Source organism: Melospiza melodia, chromosome 30, assembly GCF_035770615.1.
Source record: "Melospiza melodia melodia isolate bMelMel2 chromosome 30, bMelMel2.pri, whole genome shotgun sequence".
Classification (NCBI taxonomy): Eukaryota; Metazoa; Chordata; class Aves; order Passeriformes; family Passerellidae; genus Melospiza; species Melospiza melodia.
The window spans coordinates 2,051,787-2,079,546 of NC_086223.1; the positions used below are offsets into that span (position 1 = coordinate 2,051,787).

General features: G+C 59.2%; 3 protein-coding genes across 3 annotated transcripts in view; all 3 read left to right on the forward strand.

Annotated features, from left to right (window-relative positions):
- Window positions 1-14,462, forward strand: part of STARD3 (StAR related lipid transfer domain containing 3) — a 28,961-nt gene extending 14,499 nt beyond the window's left edge. Inside the window, exons 6-15 of the mRNA XM_063179094.1 lie at window positions 32-149; window positions 1,068-1,163; window positions 3,250-3,305; window positions 3,891-3,983; window positions 5,123-5,185; window positions 6,151-6,246; window positions 7,769-7,848; window positions 8,166-8,270; window positions 9,381-9,474; window positions 13,653-14,462. Coding sequence (XP_063035164.1) covers window positions 32-149; window positions 1,068-1,163; window positions 3,250-3,305; window positions 3,891-3,983; window positions 5,123-5,185; window positions 6,151-6,246; window positions 7,769-7,848; window positions 8,166-8,270; window positions 9,381-9,474; window positions 13,653-13,757 — 906 coding nt within the window. The 3' untranslated portion in view covers window positions 13,758-14,462. The remainder of the gene's footprint in view (window positions 1-31; window positions 150-1,067; window positions 1,164-3,249; window positions 3,306-3,890; window positions 3,984-5,122; window positions 5,186-6,150; window positions 6,247-7,768; window positions 7,849-8,165; window positions 8,271-9,380; window positions 9,475-13,652) is intronic.
- Window positions 14,463-16,748: 2,286 nt separating this feature from the next.
- TCAP (titin-cap) lies at window positions 16,749-20,790 on the forward strand. Its single transcript, XM_063179095.1, is given in 5 exon segments — window positions 16,749-16,927; window position 17,002; window positions 20,538-20,634; window positions 20,637-20,753; window positions 20,756-20,790. Coding segments are annotated over 5 exon segments (396 nt in total). The 5' UTR covers window positions 16,749-16,781.
- A 2,075-nt stretch (window positions 20,791-22,865) lies between these two features.
- Window positions 22,866-27,261, forward strand: PNMT (phenylethanolamine N-methyltransferase). The gene is given in 7 exon segments (XM_063178671.1): window positions 22,866-23,198; window positions 23,200-23,260; window positions 24,180-24,293; window positions 24,296-24,386; window positions 26,826-26,847; window positions 26,849-27,083; window positions 27,086-27,261. Coding segments are annotated over 7 exon segments (936 nt in total). The 5' UTR covers window positions 22,866-22,961.
- The last annotated feature ends 499 nt before the right edge of the window (window positions 27,262-27,760 follow it).

A 27,760-nucleotide genomic window follows, 5' to 3' on the forward strand; every position in this document is an offset into this window, starting at 1 on the left:
ATTCCCCGGGTTTTCTGTTCTTTTCACACAGCTTCTGACCAAAGGGGCCTTTGGGTATTTACTTCCCATTGTCTCATTTGTCATTGCTTGGCTGGAGACCTGGTTCCTGGATTTTAAAGTCCTTACTCAGGAAGCAGAAGAGGAACGATGTGAGTATTTTTGCTCCTCTCTGGTAAGAGTTGGGCAAATCCAACCAGGCCTGTTCTGGCAGCACCTTGATCTGACATTTCTGGGAAAGGCTGGCTGGGATGGGAAGAGCCTGACTCAGATCTGTTATGGTCAACAAGTCCCTTCAGGGGTAGAAAATACCAGATTATAAAAAGCATCTTTTAATTGAGGGGAGAAAAATGTGCCAGATTTCCCAATGGCTGAATCCTGCAGCCAGACGTGCTGGAGAAAAAGTGTTTGGAAAACAGGGAGGCAAATGCCAGGCAGAGTGTTGGACTCCCTGTCCCTGATATCTGTGTTTGGATCTGGCTGGAGCCCTTTCCAGAGGGGGCTGCTGGAGTCCCAGACACATTCTGTGGCACGGGGTGAATGATGGGCTGTGAAATTCTGTGGTCTCTGAGGTCACACCGAGCAGAGATTGGGGCTGACCTCATGCTTCACACATCACCCTGTGGCTTCCAGGGTCCTTCTAGGGAGCTTTGTCCCTCTCCCAGGAGTCACTGGCTGGGAAGTGACACCAAACTGTAGAGGGACAGCATTTGTCAGGCTGGGCTCAATCAGAAGTGCTCTGACTGGAAAGCACCAGAGGATGTTTGGGTCTTGCAAGGAGGCTTTAAATTGAAAAATGATCAAGTGTTTAATGCCTCTATTGGATTAGGCTCAGGTTCCAAATTGCTTCCAGGGGAAGCTCTTATTTAATTAGATGCTTAATCGCCTTTGGATTATTTGACAGGCAGAAGAGCCCATTGATCTCCGGGGCAGATAAAACATCTCAGACAAAAGCTGAGGCAACAGGAGCTGAGGCTGGCTGCTGTCAGTGGGAAAAACACGAGGGTGTTTTGGCAGGGCTGGGGTCCCACAGCCTGCCAGGTGTTCAATCCTTGTGCTCCCATCCCCAGGGTTCCTGGCAGCCCAGGCTGCAGCCTCGAGGCCTCTGCTGTACCCCAGAGCCCTCTCCGAGGGACAGTTCTACTCCCCACCCGAGTCCTTTGCAGGTAAGGTCACCTGTGCCATCACCTCACTCCCCAAGCTCATCCCACCATGGAATTCCTCATCTCCATCATCTCTGTGCAGAGCTCTGCCTCGTTACCCCAACCTTGACACTGAAAAACAGGATCCCCTCTCCTCTCTGTGCCTGCCCCTGGGCAGGGGTGGCACTGCCACGCTCTCCACGTGGCACCTTCTTATTGCTACTGCCCTCATCCCTGCCAGCCTGGGGAGCTGGAGCTTTGTGTGGGCTTGGATTAAATGCTCTGAGCTGTGTGCTTGGAAATGCTGCCCTGGGGTGGGGATCAGGGCTGGTGGCACTGGAGAGCTCCTGGCGTGGCAGGGGGACATCTCAGTGGGATTGTCCTGCTGTGCCTGACACCTGGCATGAGCTCAGCCCTCTGCAATAGCTGTCCCAGTGTAGCTGATACCCAGGATGAGCCCAGTTCTCTGCAATAGTTGTCCCAGTGTAGCTGACCCCTGGGATGAGCTCAGCCCTCTGGAACACTTTTCCTGGTGTAAATGACACCCAGGATGAGCTCAGCCCTCTGGAACATTTTTATTTTTCCCAGTGTAGCTGACAGCCAGGATGAGCCCAGCTCTCCAGAGCAGTTGTCCCAGTGTAGCTGACACCTGGGGTGAGCTCAGCCCTCTGGAATACTTGTTTTGGTGTAGCTGACACCCAGGACAAGCTCAGCTCTCTGGAACACTTTTCCCAGTGTAGCTGACACCCAGGATGAGCCCAGTTCTCTGGACTAGATGTCCCAGTGTAGCTGACACAGGGATGAGCTCAGCCCTCTAGAATAGTTGTCCTGACATCCAGGACAAGCTCAGCTCTCTAAAACCAGTGTGGCTGACACTTTGGATGAGCCCAGCACTCTGGAACACTTTTCCTGGTGTAGCTGACACTTTGGATGAGCTCAGCCCTCTGGAATACTTTTCCTGGTGTAGCTGACACCCAGGATGAGCTCAGCCCTCTGGAGCAGTTGTCCCAGTGTAGGTGACACTTGGGATGAGCCCAGCTCTCTGGAACACTTTTCCTGGTGTAGCTGACACTTTGGATGAGCTCAGCCCTCTGGAATACTTTTCCTGGTGTAGCTGACACCCAGGGTGAGCTCAGCCCTCTGGAACACTTTTCCTGGTGTAGCTGACACTTGGGATGAGCCCAACTCTCTGGAACACTTTTCCTGGTGCAGCTGACACCCAGGATGAGCTCAGTCCTCTGGAACACTTTTCCTGGTGTAGCTGACACTTGGGATGAGCTCAGCCCTCTGGAACACTTTTCCTGGTGTAGCTGACACTTGGGATGAGCCCAACTCTCTGGAACACTTTTCCTGGTGCAGCTGACACCCAGGATGAGCTCAGCCCTCTGGAGCAGTTGTCCCAGTGTAGGTGACACCCAGGATGAGCTCAGCCCTTTGGAGCAGTTGTCCCAGTGTAGGTGACACTTGGGATGAGCCCAACTCTCTGGAACAATTTTCCTGGTGTAGCTGACACTTGGGATGAGCTCAGCCCTCTGGAACACTTTTCCTGGTGTAGCTGACACTTGGGATGAGCCCAACTCTCTGGAACACTTTTCCTGGTGTAGCTGACACCCAGGATGAGCTCAGCCCTCTGGAGCAGTTGTCCCAGTGTAGGTGACACTTGGGATGAGCCCAGCTCTCTGGAACACTTTTCCTGGTGTAGCTGACACTTTGGATGAGCCCAACTCTCTGGAACACTTTTCCTGGTGTAGCTGACACTTTGGATGAGCTCAGCCCTCTGGAATACTTTTCCTGGTGTAGCTGACACTTGGGATGAGCCCAACTCTCTGGAACACTTTTCCTGGTGTAGCTGACACTTGGGATGAGCCCAACTCTCTGGAACACTTTTCCTGGTGCAGCTGACACCCAGGATGAGCTCAGTCCTCTGGAGCAGTTGTCCCAGTGTAGGTGACACCCAGGATGAGCCCAGCCCTCTGCTGAGCCAAGCAGGGAGACAGGGAGTCATCCTCACTGAGAGCCCTTCCTGCTGCATGAGGGATCACCAAAAGGGAGGGAGGTGGTACCTGTGGGGTGTTCATTAACTCTTGAGTTAATTGGTGCTTCCCCTTAGGCTCAGACAACGAGTCTGATGAGGAAGGTGTGGGGAGGAAGGCCTTGACAACTCAGGTAAACAGGGCCTGGCCCTGCCCTCAGCTCCAGCTGATCTGGGGGGACCCAGGAGGGGTCATCTGAGCCCCCCAGCTTTATCCCCCTTCTCCAGGGCTGTGTGTTCTCCCTGCAGCATCCCACAGGGATCTGTTCTGTCTGTCCCTTCCCCTTCTCCCTCCCTCCCTCCCTTATCCTTTGGTCACGTTCTGGGATGGGCATCACCTCACCTGTCCCCTTGGCTTGAGGTCTTGCCCCAAAACCTGGCTGGGCACAGAGGTTTTGTGCCCTTTTCCAAGAGATCCTGCTCCTGTTGTGGCTCTCCAGGAAGGAAGCTGCACATCCCAGAGCCCTTTTCCTGCTGGAAACCTTCCTGTAAGGCAGGAGCCATCGGGAGCAGCTGGTGTGTGGATCCCAGCCAGGGCGGGGAGCGTGACTTGGAGCTCCAAAATGAGGCCTCTGTGACCCAAATTAAGAGATTTCTGATCCCCTTTCCCTCTGCCAGCCCTGGGAGGGGGGGAGCAGCCTCACACACGCACACTCCTCAAGCTTCCTGCACGCCCAGCTAATGAAATCTAAAGGTAAAATCCTCTTTTTTTCCCTCAGGAAAAGGAATATGTCCGACAAGGCAAAGAGGCCATGGAGGTTGTGGACCAAATCCTTGCTCAGGAGGAGAACTGGAAGTTTGAGAAAAACAATGCAAGTGTGGTTTTTTTTTTTCCTCCCCAGCTGGCAGAGGGCATGGATGGCTTAGCAAAAACCAGGACAAACGAGGCTTTGGAAACCTCCTTGTGCCATGAAAAATTAACAAGCGTTACAATTACCTGATTGAATTAGGAATCTATTCCAGTTCAGTTCAATGTAAAATCCCCCTCTTATTTAATTAGACCTTTAATTGCCTTGCAGTTTGACAGGAGAGGGCCTTTCCCTCCTCCCTCTGTCCGGAGGGTGGGCAGGGGTAGCCAGGTCACCTTTGGGATGCAGAGCAGGGGAATGTTGGTCCTAAAGCTCAAATCCTGCCCTTGTTCCATGACCAGGTGCCTTTGAGCCTGTTGGGGCCCCAAACTGGAATCTTTTGAGCCTGCTGAGGGCCCAAACTGGAGATTTGACCCATGTGGGGCACTCCAAAGCCACTGGTGTCCCCCTTCCCCTCACCTGGAACCTGCAGTGTAAACTTGGGATGTGGCTCTGCCTACTCCAGACTTTTCTGGGGTGCACAGAGCTCTTTTTTCTCCCTGAAGAGTGAGAGAAACAGGAAGGGTTTGCCCCCCAAACCCAACCTTGTTTCACAAGGTTCAGAGACAACTGGGGGGGGTGTGAATCCTGCAAACTGCTGTCTCATCTGGTGTTTCAAATTCCCCTGTCAAGTGATCCTTTGTCTGATGCCAAACTAGCTGGGCAGATTGTTTTCTTTTTCCAAAGGGGGATGGATTTAAATAGACTAATCAGAGTTTAACACAGGGCTAACGATGAAAGGTTTTCATCTGCCCAGCCCCTCCAGGGAGGCTCCTCTCAGCCATAGGTAACACCAGCAGCTCTGGCAGCAAAACCCCTTTTGCACCCCAGTGCTGCTACAAAGAGAATGTGACCTTGACGTGGGGTTTGCAGCCTGGCACGGGGTGGATTCTTTTTCTGTCTCATCCCTGCTGCCTCTCTGGATATTGTTTTGTTGATGGAAATTTAGGCACGGCCAAGTGAAATGTGCCCGGGGCGGTTTCTGCGCTGAGGTCGCTGCTTGGTGTGGGGAGCAGGGGGTGACAGGAGCCTCAAACTTCACCCTAAATAGAAACAATCCCTTTTTACTGATAAAAACCACAACTTTCTCATCTCTTGCACAGGACTTTGGTGATGTTGTTTACACTTTTGAAATCCCTTTCCACGGCAAGACCTTTATTTTAAAGGTAAGAACATCCTCGGGCCCATTCCTTGCTCTCTTTGGCACGGGGGAAGAGGCAGAGCTCAGCTTTCAGCACAGCTCAGGCTGCAGAACACGCTCCCTGTGCTTGAGACAGATGAACAGCGCTGGGGAATCTCTCCAGGAAAACCCCTTGGCCAGCAGACAAACTCCCCAGTAAATACCCAAGGCCCCAGACTGCACTGGTAGAATCGGGAGCAGGTGACTGCAAGAGTCGCTTCCAACCTCAGCATCTCGGACTAATCTGACCAAGGAGGCTAATTGGAACTAATTGCCAGCAAGGCCAGGGCTGAGTGTGCCTCTGCTGCTGCCTGGCACTGGGCAGAGCAGCTCAGAAGTGCCTTGCTCTGTGCCCTCTCCCAGGCTGGAGTGCCTTGGCTGGGAACCACGTTTTAATGAAGCGTCGGTGCTGCCGTGGCTTTTCTTTGTTCCAGTGCATATGTTGCCTCGCTGGCAGGAGCTGCCAGTGGAGCAGCTCTGTGCTCACCAGCAAAAGCTGGATGGTCCCACTTTGCTGCATGAACTGTTTGCCTCTGAAGATCCCCTGCTCCCGTGGGGATTGACTGGGGGGGAATGGAATGGATGCTGTGCGTGCTGGAGCTTGGAATGGCTTGAGGGAAAAAAAAACAAAACAGTCAAAAATGGAACTTCTTGAAGCAATGGTGCATGGGGAGCTGCTGAGGGTGGGAGAGGGGCAGACAGACAGGCAGAGCTCAGTGGCTCCCAAATCCCGAGGTCTGTGTGTCCTCTCTGACCTCACGTGTGCTCCCCTGGGAGCTCTGGGACAGAGAGGTGACAGCCAGGGCTCTGCATGCAGGGGAGCCAGGCTGCCCTCACCCCTCCCCTCACCTGTATTCCCACTTGTCCTTTGTGTTTTACCCTGTTCTCCTTAAAATTAACCCCCCCAAGGGGAGCAGAGGGGCTGGCTGACTGCTCTGGCTGTGTCCTCAGGCTTTCCTGCAGTGCTCCCCTGAAATGGTTTACCAGGAGGTGATTCTGCAGCCCGAGAAGATGATCCTGTGGAACAGAACAGTGGCAGCTTGCCAGGTGAGCGTGCTGGACAAAGATGGCTTAATCACAGGAGCTCCTTGGAGCGTTGAGAGCTGGAGCTTCCCCTTCCAGCACAGGCTGCTGGCAGGGCTGGAGCCGGGCTGGATCCCAGGCACCGAGGCGTTAAATCTGCGCCGCTCATCCGTGCGCTCCAGCCGGCTGCACGCCTGGGCCCGGCCAAGAGCCCGAGAGGTGGGCAGGGACAGGGGCCAGGACTGAGCCAGACCTGCTGGGGAGGGGGTCTGAGCCTTGTGGAAGGAGCTGGAGGTGACGCCTGTGCCCCCCAAAAACTCAGGAGATGAACCCGCGCACAAACCACTCATTGCCCTCTGGCCTGAAAGATCGGTGCTTGGAGGCACAGTCTGAGCAAATCTCCCTTCTTTTGAGAGAGGTGAGCGGGGACAGGGGACAGGGGCCAGGGCTGAGCCAGACCTGCTGGGAAGGGGTTTGAGCCTTGTGGAAGGAGCTGGAGGTGACACCTGTGCCCCCCAAAACCTCAGGAGATGAACCCGCGCACAAACTGCGCATCACACTCCGGCCCAAAAGATCGGTGCTGATTTATGTGTGGGGCTGTGGCCTCTTGGTGTGCAGGCTGGGAGGCACAATGTGAGCAAATCTCCCTTCTTTTGAGAGAGGTGAGCAGGGACAGGGGACAGGGGCCAGGGCTGAGCCAGACCTGCTGGGGACAGGGGGGTCTGAGCCTTGTGGAAGGAGCTGGAGGTGACACCTGTGCCCCCCAAAACCTCAGGAGATGAACCCGCGCACAAACCACTCATTGCCCTCTGGCCTGAAAGATCGGTGCTTGGAGGCACAATGTGAGCAAATCTCCCTTCTTTTGAGAGAGGTGAGCAGGGACAGGGGATAGGGGCCAGGGCTGAGCCAGACCTGCTGGGAAGGGGTTTGAGCCTTGTGGAAGGAGCTGGAGGTGACACCTGTGCCCCCCAAAACCTCAGGAGATGAACCCGCGCACAAACCACTCATTGCCCTCTGCCCCGAAAGATCGGTGCTTGGAGGCACAATGTGAGCAAATCTCCCTTCTTTTGAGAGAGGTGAGCAGGGACAGGGGCCAGGGCTGAGCCAGACCTGCTCGGGGGGATTTTGAGCCTCATGGAGAGGAGCTGGAGGTGACACCTGTGCCCCCCAAAAACTCGGGAGATGAACCCGCACACAAACCGTGCATCACACTCCGGCCCAAAAGGTCGGTGCTGATTTATGTGAGGGGCTGTGGCCTCTTGGTGTGCAGGCTAGGAGGCACAATGTGAGCAAATCTCCCTTCTTTTGAGGGAGGTGAGCAGGGACGGGGCCAGGGCTGAGCCAGACCTGCTGAGGGGGTCTGAGCCTTGTGGAGTGGAACTCAGGAGATGAACCCACACACGTACCGCTCATCGCCTTCTGCCCCTAAAGATCTGATCCTGGTGCTGATTTATGTGAGGGGCTGTATCCTCTTGGTGTGCAGGCTTGGAGACTCAATCTCAGCAAATCTCCCTTCTTTTGATTTATTTCCCCTGCCCTTCCCCAGATCTTGCAGCGGGTTGAGGACAACACGATCGTCTCGTACGACGTGGCGGCCGGAGCTGCTGGCGGGGTGGTGTCCCCAAGGTCAGTTCATCCCACACTGCCCCTAGACACCCCCAAAACCACGAGGAGACCCCTCTGGGAATGCTCTGAGCTGCTGGGTCACCGTGGTAGGGCTGGTTGGCTGTGCAGGTAACGCTCCCAAGGGTGGACAGCCCCTGAAATTTCCTCCTGGCACGATTCTCCGAGCTCCAAACCTCGCTCAGTCGGGCTCCCAGATATCTTGGCTGTGCCTCCCTGTGTTGACACAGCCCTGCCACAGCCTCTCCCAGCAGTCCAAAGAGAGGGATCTGCCCCCCCTCCACATCCCTGGTGTGTTTTTAAGGCCTCTCTTTGCTCAGGGATTTCGTGAACGTGCGTCGGATCGAGAGGAGGAGGGACAGGTACGTGTCCTCAGGGATGTCGACCACGCACAGCCTGAAGCCTCCGCTCTCCAAGTACGTCAGGTGAGAGGCAGGTGCTGCTTTTTCAGCTGGGATCACGCATTTCTCCAGAGCTCCAAGCTTCACTGCAAGCCCTGCTGCCTCGCTGGCAGGATTTGCAGGAAGCTGAGCTATTTGTGGAGCTTGAACCACGCTTCCCTTGTTCGTCTCCCTTTGTTTGAGAAACTCTCTGTGCTGTCAGCGCTGCTGGGGCGTTTCCCAGCTCAGGGGAGTGGAGGTGCTGACCAGTAACAAGCTCTATCCCAGTCCCACATCCTGTTTATGTAACAGTTAATTCCCAAACAGGATTTTCTGAGGGGCAGTAAACAGCTGGATGTGGCTCCGAGCCTCTCGCATGCCTTTTGCTCCTCGTCAACTGAATTTGAGGCATTGAGGGATGAAAGGAGGATGGAGCAGCTCCCAAAATCTCAGCAGGGCTTTGGCCTCTCCCCCTCCAAAGGGAAAGGCTGGTGATGGATCCCAGCAGGGCCAGGCTCATCAGACAAGGACTCCTTGTTCCTGCCAGGGCCCAGCTGTGCTGCTGCACACTCTGACTTCGGTTTTCTCAATAATCTGGTTAAAGTAATTGACATTTTATCTCAGAGCTGTTGGAGCTGCCTGAGTCTATTTAGGAACTGGGGACTTCAGGGCCTGGAAAAATCCTTTAAGGAAGGCACACAGCAAAAATAGAGTGTTCTGAAGAGGGAAGGGGAATCTGTATTTGGGCTGTGTGTGCACAGCTCCTGTCTCAGAGACAGATCAGATGGTGCTGGGAAGGATCTGGGGGCTGGAGTGACAAGTGCTGAGCCTGTCCTGAGCACACAGAGCTTCTTGGGACCTCTTGTTTGCTCCCAGGGAAAGCTTCCCACGAGGAGCAGCTGGCACAGTGCAGAGGCAGAGCTGCTGCTCCACCAGCAGCCCTGGCACGGGCACTGCCAAGGCACCTGTGGGAAAGCTGCCCTGCCGTGCTGGCTCGTGCACCTGGAGCCAAGGCACACACCTTCCCAGGCTCCCAGCATCTGCTCCTGCCCCTCTGGGCTCTGGGTTTTGCTGCCAGGCTCAGCTCCATGTGGAGCATCCACAGAGAATCCCAGGCAGAATTCCAGCCTGACCCTCTCGGCTTTTCCTGCACAGGGGTGAGAATGGACCTGGAGGATTCATCGTGCTGAAATGTCCCAGCAATGCCAAGGTCTGCACCTTCATCTGGATCCTCAACACAGATCTGAAGGTAAAAGGCAGCTCCTGAGTGAGGCAGCTGAGCCCCATCCCCAGCACAGCCCAAGGCTCTGCTCCAGCATCCCAGCAGCCACACAAGGGGCCCCTGAAGGGACTCAGGTTTGGCAAGTGAGGGGTTAAACTGCTCCAAAATCCCCCTCCTTTCCCTCAGTGGGAGTTTGGGAAGCTCTTCCTTATTTCAGGTCTCTCTCAGGGGTTTCAGTTCTGAGTGCAGGACTGGGGCAGAGGAATTTTTAATCCTCCTCAGTGACCAAACCCACTTTGAAGCATGGCAAGTTTAGTGCTGGGGACGCTCCAGAGGGGCAATTCCCTGCTCCATAACCCCCTGACAGGACCACAACCCTCTGCTCCAGCATCCCAGCAGCCACACAAGTGCCCCCTTAGCAAGCCCTTCCCTCAAGAGACTCAGGTTTGGCAAGTGAGGGGTTCAACTCCTTCAAAATCCCCCTCAGTGGGAAGAGTTTGGGAAGCTCTTCCTTATTTCAGGTCTCACTTTGGGGTTTCACCTTTGAGTGCAGCACTGGGTGAGAGGAGTTTTTAATCCTTTTTAGTGACCAAATCCACTTTGAGTCAACTTTTGTGCCGGAGGCGGGGGGGGCAATTCCCTGCTCCAGAACCCCCTGGCACGACCACAACCCCTCAAAATCCTCCCTCACCGTGGGCAAAACGAGCTGCCCCAGCTCCGGAGCTGTTTGTGGAGCTGCCTGTCACGGAGGGAACGGGACGGGGCGGGAACAACGGGAGCTGAGCTGGCCCCCGTTCCTTCCTCCACCGAAGGTTGGCGTGGTAACAGCGCTGCCGCAGCAGCACAAAGGCTCCATTCATTCATCCATCCATCCATCCATCCCTCGGCTGTGCTGCTGCAGCGCTGCTGCCCCCTCCTCTCCCCTCCCCTCCCCTCCCACGGCCCCTTCCCCTCCCCCTGAGCGCTTCGGGGAAAAGCTTTGGGAAGCTCCAAGAGCAGATCGTGCCCACCCTGTGGTGCCCAGGGGATGTTTGATGTTTTCCTCCCCCCAGGGATGTTTTCCTCCCCTGGATCCGGTGCCCAGCACGGTTTTGGGTCAGGGGGATGGATAACAAGCCCCCCTCCCCATGATGGGGCTGGGGAAGAAAAGAGTTTCCTTGTCCTTGTGCTTGTGCCGGCACCGCCTCCGCCGTGGAAGGAATGCCGAGCTATTAATAACCCCCAAGTGCTCCCAGCGCCTTCCCCAGGGGCTCTGCCAGCCCTGCCAGACCCCTCGGCAGCTCCTGGCTCTTGCCTTCGGCCCTGGGCGAGTATTTATAGCCCGTGGTTCATCCCTTCCTGCTCCTCGGGGCAGGGAGCATCCCACACGTGTGTGCGTTTGTGTGAAACGGACCCTGGAACAGCGGCCTCGCACTTCTCCTGCCCCTGATCCGAGGGAAACCCCCTCTCCAGAGGGAAAACCCCCCCTCCAGAGGGAAAACCCCCCCTCCAGAGGGAAAACTCCCTCTCCAGAGGGAAAACTCCCTCTCCAGAGGGAAAACCCCCTCTCCAGAGGGAAAACCCCCTCTCCACAGGGAAAACCCCCCCTCCAGAGGGAAAACTCCCTCTCCAGAGGGAAAACCCCCTCTCCAGAGGGAAAACCCCCCCTCCAGAGGGAAAACTCCCCCTCCAGGAAAAGATCTGTGCTGGAGCACCCCAATCCCATGTCCTGTGCCTGCCTGACCCTCTACATCGTTCTCCACTCATCCCTCCCTGCCCCTGGAGCATTCCCAGCCCTGCCTCAGCTCCCTCCAGAGCCAAGGATTATTATTTTTATTTTATTTTTTTTTTTTTTTTTGTGGATCTCCCACCTCGGAGCCGAGGCCGAGGCGGGGGGGGGGGGGTGAGTCGTGCAGGGCTTTTTTAGAGGAATCCGAGCGCGTTGTTGCAGTTCCTCCCCCGGATGGGATGGGATGGGCTCGGAGCTGCCCGGGAGCCGCAGCTCCGCCCAGCGGTGCCTCTGCAGCCCTGGGGTGGGACGGGAAGGGGTGGGAAGGGGTGGGATGGGGGCAGAGCACAGTCCCAAGCCTCATTTGAGGCTCCTGCATCCCTGGAATAGGATGGGGTGGGAGAGGATGGGATGGGATGGGGGCAGAGCTCGGTCCCAAGCCTCATTTGTGGCTCCTGGATCTCTCTGGGGTGGGACAGAATGGGGTGGGAAGGGATAGGGGCAGCCCCAAGCCTCATTTGTGGCTCCTGCATCCCTGGAATGGGATGGGATGGGGTGGGAAGGGATAGGGGCAGCCCCAAGCCTCATTCGTGCCTCCTGCATCCCTGGATCCTTCTGGAGTGGGAAGTGATGGGATGGGGGCAGAGCCCAATCTCAACCCTAATTCGTGGCTCCTGCATCCCTGAATCCCTCTAGGGTGGGGTGGGATGGGGGCAGCCCCAACCCTCATTTGTGGCTTTTGCATCCGTAGATTCTTCTGGAGTGGGACAGGATGGGGTGAGATGGGGGCAGATCCCAGTCCCAGCCTTCATTCGTGGCTCCTGCATCCCTGGAATAGGATGGGGTGGGACAGGATTGGATGGGATGGGGGCAGAGCTCGGTCCCAAGCCTCATTTGTGGCTCCTGGATCTCTCTGGGGTGGGACAGAATGGGGTGGGAAGGGATAGGGGCAGCCCCAACCCTCATTCGTGGCTCCTGCATCCCTGAATCCTTCTGGAGTGGGAAGTGATGGGATGGGGGCAGAGCCCAATCCCAACCTTCATTCATGGCCCCTGGATCTCTCTGGGGTGGCACAGAATGGGGTAGGAAGGGATAGGGGCAGCCCCAACCCTCATTTGTGGCTCCTGCATCCGTGGGATGGGATGGGATGGGATGGGGTTTAGTGGGGGATAGAACCCAGCCCCAACCCTCATTCGTGGCTCCTGCATCCCTGGATCCTTCTGGAGTGGGAAGTGATGGGATGGGGGCAGAGCCCAATCTCAACCTTCATTCATGGCCCCTGGATCTCTCTGGGGTGGCACAGAATGGGGTGGGAAGCGATAGGGGCAGCCCCAACCCTCATTTGTGGCTTCTGCATCCGTAGATTCTTCTGGAGTGGGACAAGATGGGGTGAGATGGGGGCAGATCCCAGTCCCAACCTTCATTCGTGGCTTCTGCATCCCTGGAATGGGATGGGGTGGGAAGAGATAGGGGCAGCCCCAACCCTCATTCATGGCTCCTGCATCCCTGGAGTGGGACAAAATGGGATGGGAAGTGATGGGATGGGGGCAGAGCCCAATCCCAACCTTCATTCGTGGCTCCTGGATCTCTCTGGGGTGGGACAGAATGGGGTAGGAAGGGATAGGGGCAGCCCCAACCCTCATTTGTGGCTCCTGCATCCCTCTAGGGTGGGGTGGGATGGGGGCAGATCCCAGTGCCAACCTTCATTCATGGCTCCTGGATCCCTGGAATAGGATGGGGTGGGACAGGATGGGATGGGATGGGGGCAGAGCTCAGTCCCAAGCCTCATTTGTGGCTCCTGCATCCCTGGATCCTTCTGAGATGGGACAGGATGGATTGGGAAGGGATGGAATTGGGGAAGAGCCCAGTCCCAATCCTCATTCATGGCTCCTGCACCCCTGGATCCCTCTGGAGTGGGACAAAATGGGGTGGGAAGGCTTGGGATGGGGGCAGAGCCCAATCCCAACCCTAATTCGTGGCTCCTGCATCCCTGGATCCCTCTAGGGTGGGGTGGGATGGGGGCAGATCCCAGTACCAACCTTCATTTGTGGCTACTGCATCCCTGGATCCTTCTGGGATGGGAAAAGATGGGGTGGGAAGGGATGGGATGGGGTTTAGTGGGGGATAGATCCCAGCCCCAGCCCCAGCCCTCATTCATGGCTCCTGGATCCCTCTGAGATGGGACAGGATGGATTGGGAAGGGATGGAATTGGGGAAGAGCCCAGTCCCACCCCTCATTCATGGCTCCTGCATCCCTGGAACAGGATGGGATGATGGCACAGGGGACATCCCTCAGCCCAGCCCTCACCTCCTCCCCTGCAGCCCCCCAGATCAGGCTGGGTGCAGCCCCCAGCCCAAATCCCTGGAGCAGGAGAGGACCAACCCCCAGCCCTCATCCATGGCTCTGTGTCCCTGCAGCCCCCAAAGGTTGGCATGGGGACAATCCCCAGCTCCAAATGGTCCCTCAGGGCCTCGTGTCCCTGTCCTGTGTCCCCAGGGTCGCCTGCCCAGGTACCTGATCCACCAGAGCCTGGCCGCCACCATGTTCGAGTTCGCCTTCCACCTGCGCCAGCGCGTGGCTGAGCTCTGCTCCAAGCCCTGAGAACCTTCCAGAACCTTCTCTGCTCTCTGGGCCGAGCTCTGCCCACGCCCTGAGGACATTCTGGCCCTCTCTGGCCATGGGGACAGGACCCTGCACCCCCCCCCCAGGCGAGGAGGGGTCCCCCCAATACCAGCCAGGGGGGCTCAGCCTCTCCTCCCACCACTGCTCAGGGGGGCTGGACCCGACTGTTCTGTGCCAAATCCCTGCCCTGGGGGCTGGGCAGGGGCCCCCCTCCCCAAAATCAGGTTGGGGGCTCAGCTGGCACCCCCCCCAGATTGGTGTGAGTGGCACCCCCAGATTGGTGTCACTGAGATCCCCACATTGGTGTCACTGGCACCCCCAGATTGATGCCAGTGGCACCCCCATATTCATGTCAGTGGCACCCCCAGATTGGTGTGACTGGTACCCCCACATTGGTGTCACTGAGATCCCCAGATTGGTGTGAGTGGCACCCCCAGATTGATGTCAGTGGCACCCCCTGTTTGGTGTCACTGGCACCCCCAGATTGGTGTGAGTGGCACCCCCAGTTTGGTGTCACTGGCACCCCCAGATTGGTGTGAGTGGCACCCCCAGTTTGATGCCAGTGGCACCCCCAGATCGCTGTGAGTGGCACCCGCAGGTTGGTGTCACTGAGATCCCCAGATTGATGTCAGTGGCACCCCCAGTTTGGTGTGACTGGTACCCCCACATTGGTGTCACTGGCACCCCCAGATTGATGTCAGTGGCACCCCCAGATTGGTGTGACTGGTACCCCCACATTGGTGTCAGTGGCACCCCCAGTTTGGTGTCACTGGCACCCCCAGATTGGTGTGAGTGGCACCCCCAGTTTGATGCCAGTGGCACCCCCAGATCGCTGTGAGTGGCACCCGCAGGTTGGTGTCACTGAGATCCCCAGATTGATGCCAATGGCACCCCCAGATTGGTGTGACTGGTACCCCCACATTGGTGTCAGTGGCACCCCCACATTGGTGTCACTGAGATCCCCAGATTGGTGTGAGTGGCACCCCCAGATTGATGTCAGTGGCACCCCCAGTTTGGTGTCACTGGCACCCCCACATTGGTGTCACTGGCACCCCCATATTCACATCAGTGCCACCCCAGTTTGCTGTCCCTGCTCCCCAGTTCCCTGAGGAAGAAGGGACAGAGGAGGTGCCCGTGTCCCAGCTGAGCCCTGTGCCAGGCTCAGCGCCTCGAGGCACAATTTGTGACCCCCCCCACCCCAGTGACACCCCCAAACTCTCCCCCCCACCCCAGTGACACCCCCAAACCCCCCTTGGCTCCGGCTGAGCCCCCTCATTCCCTCCTTCCTTCCCTCCTTCCTTCCCTCCTTCCTTCCCACGCCGCAGCTCCGGGCGGAGCCAGCGCGGGATTTGCCTTAAGCAGAGACTTTGCTCCATTTTGGGGTGCAGGGGGGGGGGGTTGGGGGTGGGGGTGCGTGGGGGGGGGGTGCGGGGGCAGCTGCAGCTCCTCCCCTACCTGTGAGCTCCGTGTGAGCTCCGTGTGCTGCTCTAAAAACAGCAGCAGCAGCGGCAGCAGCAGCAGTGTGGGGGCTGTGCTGGCATGGGGGGCACCCACAGCCCCCCACCCCAGGGCTCTCTGCGCCCCCCTGGGGGTCTGGGGGGGGTCTGGGGGGGTCCGGACCTCCCAAAAAATTTGTGGGGGATGAATTAAAGCCTTGCACTGTTTGCAGGTTTGGGTTACCTGTGTGGGTTTGTCAGGCAGTGAATGGAGGAGGGTGGGGGCAGATGTGGGGTTGGGGTCACCCTGAAGACCCCCCCCAGTGCTAAAGGGGGGCTCCAGGCTCCTTGGGGCACTGCCCGTGGGTGGCACTGGCTGTGGGTGGCACTGTCCCCAACCCCGTGGTGGCACCAGCAGCTCCATCCACCTGGAGCATCTCTGTCTGTCTGTCTGTCCCCAGTGTCCCTCCAGCCCCGCGTTTATCCCCTGGGGTGGGACCCCCACGCTTGGGGGGCAGCTCTGGGGGCTGTCCAGCCCTGTCCCCTCTGTCACCATCCTCACATCCCCTCTGTCACCAGCCACCTCCACTGGGTCACTGCCACCCAACTGCTGGCCCTACAAATACCCATTTGGGGCTCCCTACAGCCCCAAACCCCTGTCCCGGGCTGTCCCCAGTGTCCCTCTGAAGGAGACCCCAATATCCCTGTGAGGGTGACCCCAATGTCCCTCTGAATGGGACCCCAGTGTCCCTCCAAGGGGGACCCCAATGTCCCTTTGAGAAGGGACCCCGATGTCCCTTTGAAGGTGACCCCAATATCGCTGTGAGGGTGACCCCAATGTCCCTGTGAGGGGGACCCCAGTGTCCCTCTGAGGGGGACCCCAATGTCCCTGTGACAGTGACCCCAGTGTCCCTCTGAGGGGGACCCCAATGTCCCTGTGACAGTGACCCCAATGTCCTGTGAATGTAACCCCAATATCCCTGTGAGGGTGACCCCAATATCCCTGTAAAGGGGACCCCAATGTCCCTCTGAGGGGGACCCCAATGTCCTGTGAAGGTGACCTCAATATCGCTGTGAGGGTGACCCCAATGTCCCTCTGAGGGGGACCCCAGTGTCCCTGTGAGGGTGACCCCAATATCCCTCTGAGGGGGACCCCAATGTCCCTCTGAGGGGGACCCCAGTGTCCCTGTGAAGGTGACCCCAATATCCCTCTGAGGGGGACCCCAATGTCTCTCTGAAGGGGTCCCCGATGTCCCTCTGTCGCTGTGGCCGCCGCGGGTGGCACTGTGCCGTGGGTGGCACTGGGCTGGCACGCAGGCCTCAGGCAAAGGCCAGCCGTGCCCTGGGCAGGTGCCAGGGCGGGTCCTGCCGGTGCCCTCACGTTGCTGGCAGGCTCTGCCCCGCGTCCCCAAGGCGGGAAGGGGAGGGGACACCCCGTGGGTGCCACACACGTGTCCGAGGTGCCACCCCCCCCCCCCCTCCTTGGCAGCGCTCGGTGCCTCCCAAAATAGCCCCGGCGGGGCCATAAAAGCAGAAGGGGCACGGGGGGGAGGGGGAAAGCGGCGCCATGGTGGGACCTGCGGTGTTGGGGGGCTCCGGGGGGCCCCTCTCGGCCCGCCTGGGCTGCCGGCTGCAGGAGGAGGACGTGGGCAGGAGAGAAACCTTCAGCGCCGAGTGGCTGGACCTGGAGCTCAGCTCCCGACCCGAGGAGGGGTGAGGGGCACGGCCAGGGGGGTGCCAAGGGGGTGCCAGGGGTATGGGGGGCATCGGGTGCTGGAGGATTTGAGGGTTTTGTTGTGGGGATTTGGGTTCTGAAATGTGGGGATTCCATGGGGTTTTGAGGGGCTCCAAGGGTCCCAAAATATGGGGTTTCCATAGGTTTGTGGGGTGGTTCCAAAATTGTGGGGTCTCCATAGGGTCTCGAGGGGCTCCAAGGGTGCCAAGATATGGGGTTTCCATTGGGTTTGTGGGGTAGTTCTAAAATTGGGGGTTTCCATTGGGTTTTGGGGGGCTCCAAGGGTGCCAAAATATGGGGTTTTGGGCAGCCCAAGGGTCCCAAACTTGGGTAGACCCAAGAATCCCAGGGGGTGCCAGGGATCTGAGGGGTCCCAGGGGTCCTGGGGGGCATGGGGGCATCGGGTGCTGGAGGATTTGAGGGGTTTGTTGTGGGGATTTGGGTTGTGGGGTTCTGAAAAGTGGGTTTCATGGATTTGTGTGGTTTCCAAGTGTCCCAAAATATGAGGTTTCCATGGGTTTGTGGGTCGTTTAAAATTGGGGGTTTCCATTGGTTTTGGGGGGCTCCAAGGTTCCCAAGATATGGGGTTTCCATGGGTTTGTGGGGTGGTTCCAAAATTGGGGGTTTCCATTGTGTTTTGGGGGGCTCCAAGGGTCCCAAAATGTGGGGTTTCCATGGTGTGTGGGGTGGTTCCAAAATTGTGGGGTCTCCATAGGGTCTTGAGGGGCTCCAAGGGTGCCAAAATATGGGGGTTTGGGCAGCCCAAGGGTCCCAAACTTGGGTAGACACAAGAATCCCAGGGGGTGCCAGGGATCTGAGGGTCCTGGGGGGCATGGGGGCATCGGGTGCTGGAGGATTTGAGGGTTTTGTTGTGGAGATTTGGGTTGTGGGGTTCTGAAATGTGGGGTTTCCGTGGATTCGTGGTGGTTTCCAAGTGTCCCAAGACATGAGGTTTCCATGGGTTTGTGCGGGTGGTTCCAAAATTTGGGGTTTCCGTGGGGGTTTGGGGTAGCCCAAGAGTCCCTGGGGGTCCCAGTGGTGCCAAGGGTGCCAGAGGTATACAAGGGGCATCGAGTGCTGGAGGATTTGGGTTTGCTTTTTTTTTTTTTGTGGAGATTTGGGTTATGGGGTTCTGAAATGTGGGGTTTCCGTGGATTTGTGGTGGCTCCAAGTGTCCCAAAATATGAGGTTTCATGGGTTTGTGGGGTGGTTCTAAAATTGGGAGTTTCCATTGGGTTTTGGGGGGCTCCAAGGGTCCCAAAATGTGGGGTTTCCATGGGTTTTGTGGGGTGTTCCAAAATTGTGGGGTCTCCATAGGGTCTTGAGGGGCTCCAAGGGTGCCAAAATATGGGGGTTTGGGCAGCCCAAGGGTCCCAAACTTGGGTAGACCCAAGAATCCCAGAGGGTCCCAGGGGGTGCCAGGGGCACGGGGGCATCGGGTGCTGGAGGATTTGAGGGGTTTGTTGTGGGGATTTGGGTTGTGGGGTTCTGAAATGTGGGGTTTCGTGGATTTGTGGTGGTCTCCAAGTGTCCCAAAATATGGGGTTTCCGTGGGTTTGTGGGGTGGTTCCAAAACTGTGGGGTCTTCATAGGGTCTTGAGGGGCTCCAAGGATGCCAAAATATGGGGTTTCCATTGGGTTTGTAGGGTAGTTCTAAAATTGGGGTTTCCATTGGGTTTTGGGGGGCTCCAAAGGTCCCAAGATATGGGTTTCCATGGGTTTGTGGGGTTTCCAAGGGGGTTTGGGGCTGTAGGAGACTCAGTGGGGTTTTGGGCAGCCCAGGGGTCCCAAACCTGTGTTTCCATGGGGTCTCGTGTCCAAATCAGGAGGTTCCCAGGGGATTTTGGGGTTTCCGAGGGTCTCTGTGCGCTCAGGGAAGGTCCAGGGAGGTGGTGGGGGGTACCCAGGAGGGGTTGGGAAGATCTCAGGGTTCCTGTGAAGAATTGGGGGGGGGGGGTTTATGGGGCTGGGGGATGCTGGGATTCCATAAAGGGCGAGGAGAACGTGGGGGTCCCCATGGGGGTTCCCGTGGGGTCTCCAGGGGTTCCTTTGGGGGTCTCCAGTGGTCCCATGGGGGTCTCCAGGTGTTCTCGTGGGGGTCTCCAAGGGTTCCTATGGGATCTCCCGGGGCTCAGCTAGGATGTGGGACTTGGGGGGTTCTGCCATGGAGAGGGGTGGCACATGGGGGTCTCCAGGGGTTCCTTTGGGGGTCTTCAGGGGTCCCATGGGGATCACCAGGGGTTCTCGTGGGGGTCTCCAGGGGTTCCTTTGGGAGTCTTCAGGGGTCCCATGGGATCACCAGGGGTTCTCATGGGGTCTCCAGGTGTTCCCATGGGGCTGAGGGTGGGATATGGGGGTTCTCCCATGGGGTGGGGTGGCACATGGGGTCCCCTGGGGTTCCTGTGGGGCTCAGCTGGAATATGGGATATGGGGGGGGGGTTCTCCCATGGAGTGGGGCGGCACATTGGGGGTCTCCAGGGGTCCCATGGGGGTCTCCAGGGGTCCCATGGGGGTCTCCAGGGGTTCCTTTGGGGGTCTCCAGGGGTCCCATGGGGATCACAGGGGTTCTCATGGGGGTCTCCAGGTGTTCCCATGGGCTGAGGTGGGATATGGGGGTTCTCCATGGGGTGGGGCGGTACATGGGGGTCTCCAGGGGTTCTGTGGGGGTCTCCAGGTGTTCTCATGGGGGTCTCCAAGGGTTCCTATGGTGGTCTCCGGGCTCAGCTAGGATGTGAGACTTGGGGGGTTCTGCCATGGAGAGGGGCGGCACATGGGGGTCTCAGGGGTCACATGGGGGTCTCCAGGGCTTCTCATGGGGGTCTCCAGGTGTTCCCATGGGGCTGAGGTGGGATATGGGATATGGGGGGGTTCTCCCATGGAGTGGGGCGGCACTGGGGGTCTTCAGGGGTCCCATGGGGATCTCCAGGGGTTCCTTTGGGGGTCTCCAGGGGTCCCATGGGAGTATCCAGGGGTTCTCATGGGGGTCTCCAGGGGTTCTCATGGGGCTGAGGTGGGATATGGGGGTTCTCCCATGGGGTGGGGTGGCACATGGGGGTCTCCAGGGGTTCTCATGGGGGTCTCCAGGTGTTCTCATGGGGGTCTCCAAGGGTTCCTATGGTGGTCTCCCGGGGCTCAGCTGGGATGTGGGACTTGGGGGATTCTGCCATGGAGAGGGTGGCACATGGGGTCTCCAGGGGTCACATGGGGGTCTCCAGGGCTTCTCATGGGGGTCTCCAGGTGTTCCCATGGGGCTGAGGTGGGATATGGGATATGGGGGGGGTTCTCCCATGGAGTGGGGCGGCACTGGGGGTCTTCAGGGGTCCCATGGGATCTCCAGGGGTTCTCATGGGGGTCTCCAGGTGTTCTCATGGGGGTCTCCAGGGGTCCCATGGGGGTCTCCAGGCATTCCCATGGGGGTCTCCAAGGGTTCCTATGGTGGTCTCCCGGGGCTCAGCTAGGATGTGGGACATGGGGGGTTCTGCCATGGAATGGGGCGGCACCCGGGGCTCTGCGGGGCTCCTGCCGGGCCGGGGTGACCCCGAGGGCTCCGAGCGGGGTGTGAGGCTCTGTCCGTCCGTCCGTGCGCAGTGGTGCCGGCGGGAGGCGGACGCGCAGCGCCGGGAGTCGCTGGAGCAGCGCGGGGCCGTGCGGGTGCTGCAGCAGCGCTCGCCCTGGGGGCTGCTCAGGTGGGGGTCCTGGGGCAGCCCCTGGCCCAGCACCTGCTGCCCTACGCCCGCACCTTCCCCGTGCCCCTGTTCGCCCCCTCGGACCTGCGCGGGGCCAAGGGCGGCGTCCCCCGCACCCTCTCCGCTCCCTCTCGCACGAAGCCCAGCGGGGCTGAGGGGGCGCTCGGGGTGCGGGGTGCGGGGTGGGATGGGGGGCAGCAGGGTGATGTTGGGGGGCTGGGGAGGGGGATCAGCCGCCCCCGAAAAGAAGGATTGGGGCAGGTGGGGCTGGGCTCCCATCGCTTGGGACCCCAGCCCGCTGCGGGGGATGAGGATGAGGAGCCCGCCCTTCGTGACTCAGTTTCCCTGGCGAGAAGAAGGGAGTGAGAGGATGAGGATGAGGATGAGGATGAGGATGAGGATGAGGATGAGGATGAGGATGAGGATGACTGAAAGCCTCAGGGGGGAGTGGGGGGTTGTACCAAGCGCGCTCTTTGTACGGCAATAAAAACCGCGCAAAGCAGCTGCAAAATCTCCGCCTTGGCACGGCAGAGTGTGTTTGTGGAGGGGGTACAAGGGTGGGGGGCAAGATTTAGGGTGAGTGGCACCGCGTGTGGGGCACTCGGGGAAACTGAGGCACGGCAGCTGGCGGGAGCCGGTGTCTGATGGGACGGGGGGGGTCTGGGTGGGTGAGGGGGGGTTGTGGTTATATAACCCCCCCCCCCCCCCGCATCGCCCACCCGGTGCCAGGCCCTGCAGTGCCCAGATTAGCTGTTCCCAGCGCGGATCCCGCTGTCCCTGGGTGCCCGCCAGGCCCTGTGCCCTCCCTGCTGTGCCCTCCCCCGGCCCTGCGCCCTCAGCCTGGCGCACCGGGCACGGGGAAGGTTTGGGGGTCTCACAGAGCCCCCAGCCCAAATGTGGGAACCAGCCTCTCCTCATACTGGGGTGCTGGAGCACTGGAGCACTGGGGAAATTGGGAGCACTGGGAGAACTGGGAGCGCTGGTGGCACTGGGGGCACTGGGAGCTGGCAGGGGTGGCACTGGCTCCTGCCAGAGCTGGGCTGAGTCCAGCACGGGTGATGGAGAGCTCAGAGGGGCCCATCCCAATCCCTTCCATCCCCATCCCAACCCCACATCATTCCAGGGCCTTTCCATCCTAATCTCCTTCCCAACCCAATCCCAATCCCAACCCCAATCCCTCCTCGTTCTAATCCCTTCCATTCTCATCCCCGACCCATTTCACCCAAATCCCTCCACATTTCCATCCAATCCCCATTTGTTCTAATCCCTTCCCATCCCCACCCCAAACCCCACATAATTCCAAAGCCTTCCTATCCCATCCCATTTTACCCTCTCCCAATTCCCCTCCCTCCTAATCCTTGTCCCAATTCCCCTCTCCATCCTCATTCCTACCCCAATTCTCCTCCATCTTCATCCCAATCCCTCTCCATCCTCATCCCTCTCCCAATCCCTCTCCATCCCTATCCCAATTCCCTCCATCTTCATCCCTCTCTTCATCCTCATCCCCTCTCCCAATTCCCCTCCATCTTCATCCCTATCCCTCTTCATCCTCATCCCCTCTCCCAATTCTCCTCCGTCTTCATCCCTGTCCCACCCTCTCCATCCTCATCTTTATACCACTCCTCCATCCTCATCCCTATCCCAATCCCTACCCATCCCTATCTCAGTCCCTCTTCATCCTCACCCCTATCCCACCCTCTTCATCTTCCTCCCTTTCCCAATCCCCTCCGTCTTCATCCCAATCCTTCTCCATCCTCATCCTTTTCCCAATCCCTCTCCATCCTCACCCCTCTCTTCATCCTCATCCCCTCTCCCAATTCCCTCCATCTTCATCCTGTCCCTCTTCATCCTCATCCCTCTCCCAATTCTCCTCCATCTTCATCCCTATCCCTCTTCATCCTCATCCCTCTCCCAATTCCCCTCCATCTTCATCCCTGTCCTCACCCTCTCCATCCTCATCTTTATACCACCCCTCCCATCCTCATCCCTACCCATCCCTATCTCAGTCCCCACTTCATCCTCACCCCTATCCCACCCTCTTCATCTTCCTCCCTTTCCCAATCCCCCTCCGTCTTCTCCCAATCCTTCTCCATCCTCATCTTTTCCCAATCCCTCTCCATCCTCATCCCACGGGACCCCCCCGAGCTGGGGCAGCCAGGGGGTCCCAGCCACATCTCGGCCTGTGGGGACAGACTCTCCCAGACACAGGACAGCATCCTGGATTCCAGAACCCGGTGAAGGCGGCGGATCCCTTATCAGCACCGTTATCAGCTCCGGATGGCTCCGGGGCGCTGGAGCTAACCGGGTTAGGCGGGCTGGGTGATGGATGGAGGGATGCGGGTGGATGATGGATGGACGGAGGGATGCGGGGCGGGATGGATGGCGCTGTCTCGGCTCCCCGCGGCCCCTCCCGGGCCGGGCAGGGATAAAAAGCGGCGGCGGCGGGGCCGGAGCCGCAATTCCCCTCGCCATGAGCAGCCCGGCCGCGCTCCGAGAGGGCTACGAGCACTTCGACCCCCGCGCGTACCTGCGCAACAATTACCTGCCGCCCCGAGCCGACTTCCTCCTCCGAGGAGTTCGTGGTGCCCTGGAAGCTGCGATGCCTGGCCGAGACCTTCGCCAGCGGTGAGGGAAGGCGGCGGGGACTCCTCAGTGGGGTGGGGAAACTGAGGCACGGAGCACCCGAGGGCAGCGGTGAGGGGAAGGTGGTGAGGACCCCCATTGGGGTGGGGAAACTGAGGCACGGAGCACCCGGGGTCAGCTCCTCTCTGGTTTCCCGGGGACTCCCATTGGGCTGGGAAACTTGAGGCACGAGCACTCAAGGACAGCTCCTCTACTCCTCCCTGGTTTTCCTGGGGACCCTCAGTGGGTTGGGGAAACTGAGGCACGGAGCGCCCGAGGGCAACAGTGAGGGGAAGGTAGTGGGGACCCCTCAGTGGGGTGGGGAAACTGAGGCACGGAGCACCCGAGGGCAGCGGTGAGGGGAAGGCGGCGGGGACCCCCATTGGGGTGGGGAAACTGAGGCACGGAGCACGCAGGGACAGCATCCTCTGCTCCTCCCTGGTTTTTACCGGGGACCCCATTGGGCTGGGGAAACTGAGGCACGGAGCAGCTCCTCTGCTCCACCCGGGTTTTCCCAGTCCCCCGGGTTGTTGTGGGGATCCCTCCCAGACATGTAATGGCCGAGACCTTCGGTGAGGGGAAAGCGGCGGGGAGCCCCCCCCAGTGGGGTGGGGAAACTGAGGCACGGAGTTGGGGGCAGCTCTTCTACTCCTCCTTGGTTTTCCCAGGGATTCCCAGTGGCGTGGGGAAACTGAGGCACGGAGCACCCGAGGGCAGCGGTGAGGGGAAGGCGGCGGGGACCCCCATTAGGGTGGGGAAACTGAGGCACGGAGCACCCGAGGGCAGCTCCTCTGCTCCTCCCGGCTTTTCCCAGGGATCCTCAGCGCGTTGGGGAAACTGAGGCACGGAGCATCCTCTGCTCCTCCCCGCTTTTCCCGGTTGTTGTGGGGGTCCCTCCCGGACTCGTGCTGTCCCTTCCCAGGTGAGATCCGAGGGCGGACGCTGATCGATGTGGGCTCGGGCCCCACCATTTACCAACTGCTGAGCGCCTGCGACCACTTCGAGGAGATCGTGGCCACCGATTTCCTGGCGGTGAACGGGAGGAGCTCGGCCGGTGGGCGCGGGGCGAGCCCGGAGCCTTCGACTGGAGCCCGTTCATCCAGCACGTCTGCAAGATCGAGGGGCGCGGGTAGGGGGGCTCGGGGGGGCCGTGGGAGGGGCGTGCTGGGGTGGTCCCTGCTGGATTGTGTCCCCAAAATGCACGGGATTGCAGATCCAGGTCCCCACAGACCCCTGTAGAAGTGTCCCTGAATCCCACGGGATCACAGCTACAGAAATGGAAAATGCTGAGGGGATCCCTACAGCAGCCTGGCACCAAAATCCCATTGGCATCACGGCCCCACATCCTCGCAGACGCTGTTCCCAAATCCCATGGGTTCACAGCCCCCTGTCCCTGCAGGATCCCAGCCTCGGATATCCATGGAATCCTCCCTCTGAGCCTGTGGGTGAAGGGTTGATCCCCACAGATCTTGCTCCTGAGTGCCCTGTGGGTTCTGGAATGGCCATTCCACCCCAGATCCCTGCAGGATCCTGTCCCCAACATCCCCACGTGTGCCAAACCCATCCCATCCCCACCTCCCTGTGTGTCCCAGGTCAATGCCCACCCAATCCCTGCTTCCCTGCACCATCCCACCCCATATCCCTGCAGAATTCCATCCTCACCTCCCTTTGTCTGCTTCGTTCTTGGCCATCCCCACATCCCTCCATGTGCTGGGTTCTCTCCCATCCCCACAGGGATCTGTGTGTGCCACACCAATGCCATCCCCACACTGCCCTGGGTGCCAGGTTGATCCCATCCCCTTCCTCCCTGTGGATATTGAATTGATCCCATTCCCACATTGCTCTGGGCGCTGGATCAACCCCATCCCCACATCCCCGTGGATGCTGGACTGATCCCACCCCCACAGACACTAGACTGATCTCCCACATCCCTGTCTGATCTGGATCGACCCCATCCCCACATCCCTGTGGACACTGGACTGATCCCATTCCCATATTGCCAGTGATACTGGGTTGATCCCATCCCCACATCCCGTGGACACTGGATTGACCCCATCCCTTTATCCCTGTGTGACCCCATCCCCACATCCCCATGGGATTGACCCCATTCCCACATCCTGTCTGGACCGATCCCACCCCGTATCCCCGCGTTTTTCGGGGTCCATCCCCTCCCCACACCCCCCATCCCCATTCCCATCCCCACATCCCTGTGTGGATCAATCCCACTCCCCATCCCCGTGTTTTTCGGGGTCAATCCCATCCCCACATCCCCTTGGACACTGGATTGACCCCATCCCCACATCCCCATGGGATTGACCCCATCCCTGCATCCCTGTCTGGATTGACCCCATCCCTTTATCCCCATGGACACTGGATTGATCCATGATCCCATCCCCACATGCCTGTCTGGATCAATCCTACACCCCATCCCCACATTTTTCGGGGTCCATCCCCTCCCCACACCCCCCTGGACACTGGATTGACCCCATCCCCACATCCCCATGGGACTGACCCCATTCCCACATCCCTGTCTGAATTGATCCCACCCCATATCCCTGCGTTTTTCGGGGTCCATCCCTCCCCACATCCCTTTGGACACTGGATTGACCCCATCCCCACATCCCTGTCTGGATCGATCCCACCCCCTATCCCCGCGTTTTTCGGGGTCCATCCCCTCCCACACCCCCCATCCCCATCCCCACATCCATGTCTGGACCAATCCCACCCCCCATCCCCGCGTTTTTTCGGGGTCCATCCCCTCCTCACATCCCCCTGGACACTGGATTGACCCCATCCCCACATCCCCATGGGATTGACCCCATCCCCACATCCCTGTGTGGATCAATCCCACCCCCCATCCCCGCATTTTTCGGGGTCCATCCCCTCTCCACATCCCATTGGACACTGGATTGACCCCATTCCCACATCCCCGTGGACACTGGATTGACCCATCCCTTTATCCCCGTGGACCCTGAATTGACCCCATCCCCACATCCCTGTGTGGATCAATCCCACTCCCCATCCCCCGTGTTTTCGGGGTCAATCCCATCCCCACATCCCCTTGGACACTGGATTGATCCCATTCCCACATCCCCATGGGACTGACCCCATCCCCACATCCGTGTCTGGACCAATCCCACCCCCCATTCCCGCATTTTCGGGGTCCATCCCCTTGGACACTGGATTGACCCCATCCCCACATCCCCATGGACTGACCCCATCCCTTTATCCCCGTGGACCCTGAATTGACCCATCCCCACATCCCTGTCTGGACCAAGCCCACCCCCTATCCCCGCGTTTTTCGGGGTCCATCCCCTCCCCACACCCCCCATCCCCATCCCCACTCCCACATCCCTGTCTGGACCAATCCCACTCCCCATCCCCGCGTTTTTCGGGCTCCATCCCTCCCCACATCCCCTTGGACACTGGATTGACCCCATCCCCACATCCCTGTCTGGACCAATCCCACCCCCCATCCCCGCGTTTTTCGGGCTCCATCCCCTCCCACACCCCCCATCCCCATCCCCACTCCCCTTTTCCCTTACTCCCCGATTCCCCCCATCCCCAGCGAGCCCTGGCAGGACAAACAGCGCCCGTCTCCGCCAGCGCCTCCGCCGGATCCTTCCCATCGACGTTCACCGCCCGGAGCCCCTGGGGGCCCCGCTGCGCCCCCGGGCCGACGCGCTGCTCTCCGCCTTCTGCCTGGAGGCCGTGAGCGCCGACCGCGCCGCCTTCCTGCGGGCTCTGCGCCACGTGGGGACCCTGCTGCGACCGGGGGGACACCTGGTGCTGCTGGGGGCTCTGGGCGAGTCCTTCTACCTGGCGGGTGCGGCCGGCTGCCCGTGGTGCCGCTGCAGGAGCGCGATGTGCGGGAGGCGCTGGCGGCCGCGGGGTTCGCGCTGCGGGAGCTGCGCTCCTACGCGATGCCCCCCGCGCTCCGCACCGGCGTGGATGATGTGGACGGCGTGTTCTTCGCCCACGCGCAAAAACCGCTGGAAACGTGACGGGGGGATGGCCGGGAAATCACTGGGGGAATGGGCACGCCCGGCAGCGCCAGGGTGGGGAGGGAGGGATGGAGGCAATAAAGGCTGGATGGTGACAGTAAAGGGTGAGGATGGTGACAATAAAGGGTGAGGATGGTGACAATAAAGGTGGCAGAGGATGGTGACAATAATGGCTGGGGTTGGGTAGAAGATGGTGACAATAAAGGGCAGGGGATGGTGACAATAAGGGCTGGGTTGGTGACAATAAGGGCTGGGGTTGGGTAGAAGATGGTGACAATAAAGGGCAGGGGGATGGTGACAATAAGGGCTGGGGTTGGTGACAATAAGGGCTGGGGTTGGGTAGAGATGGTGACAATAAAGGGCAGGGGATGGTGACAATAAAGGTGCAGAGGATGGTGACAATAAAGGGCAGGGATGGTGACAATAAAGGGTGAGGATGGTGACAATAAGGGCTGGGGTTGGGTAGAAGATGTGACAATAAAGGGCAGGGGATGGTGAC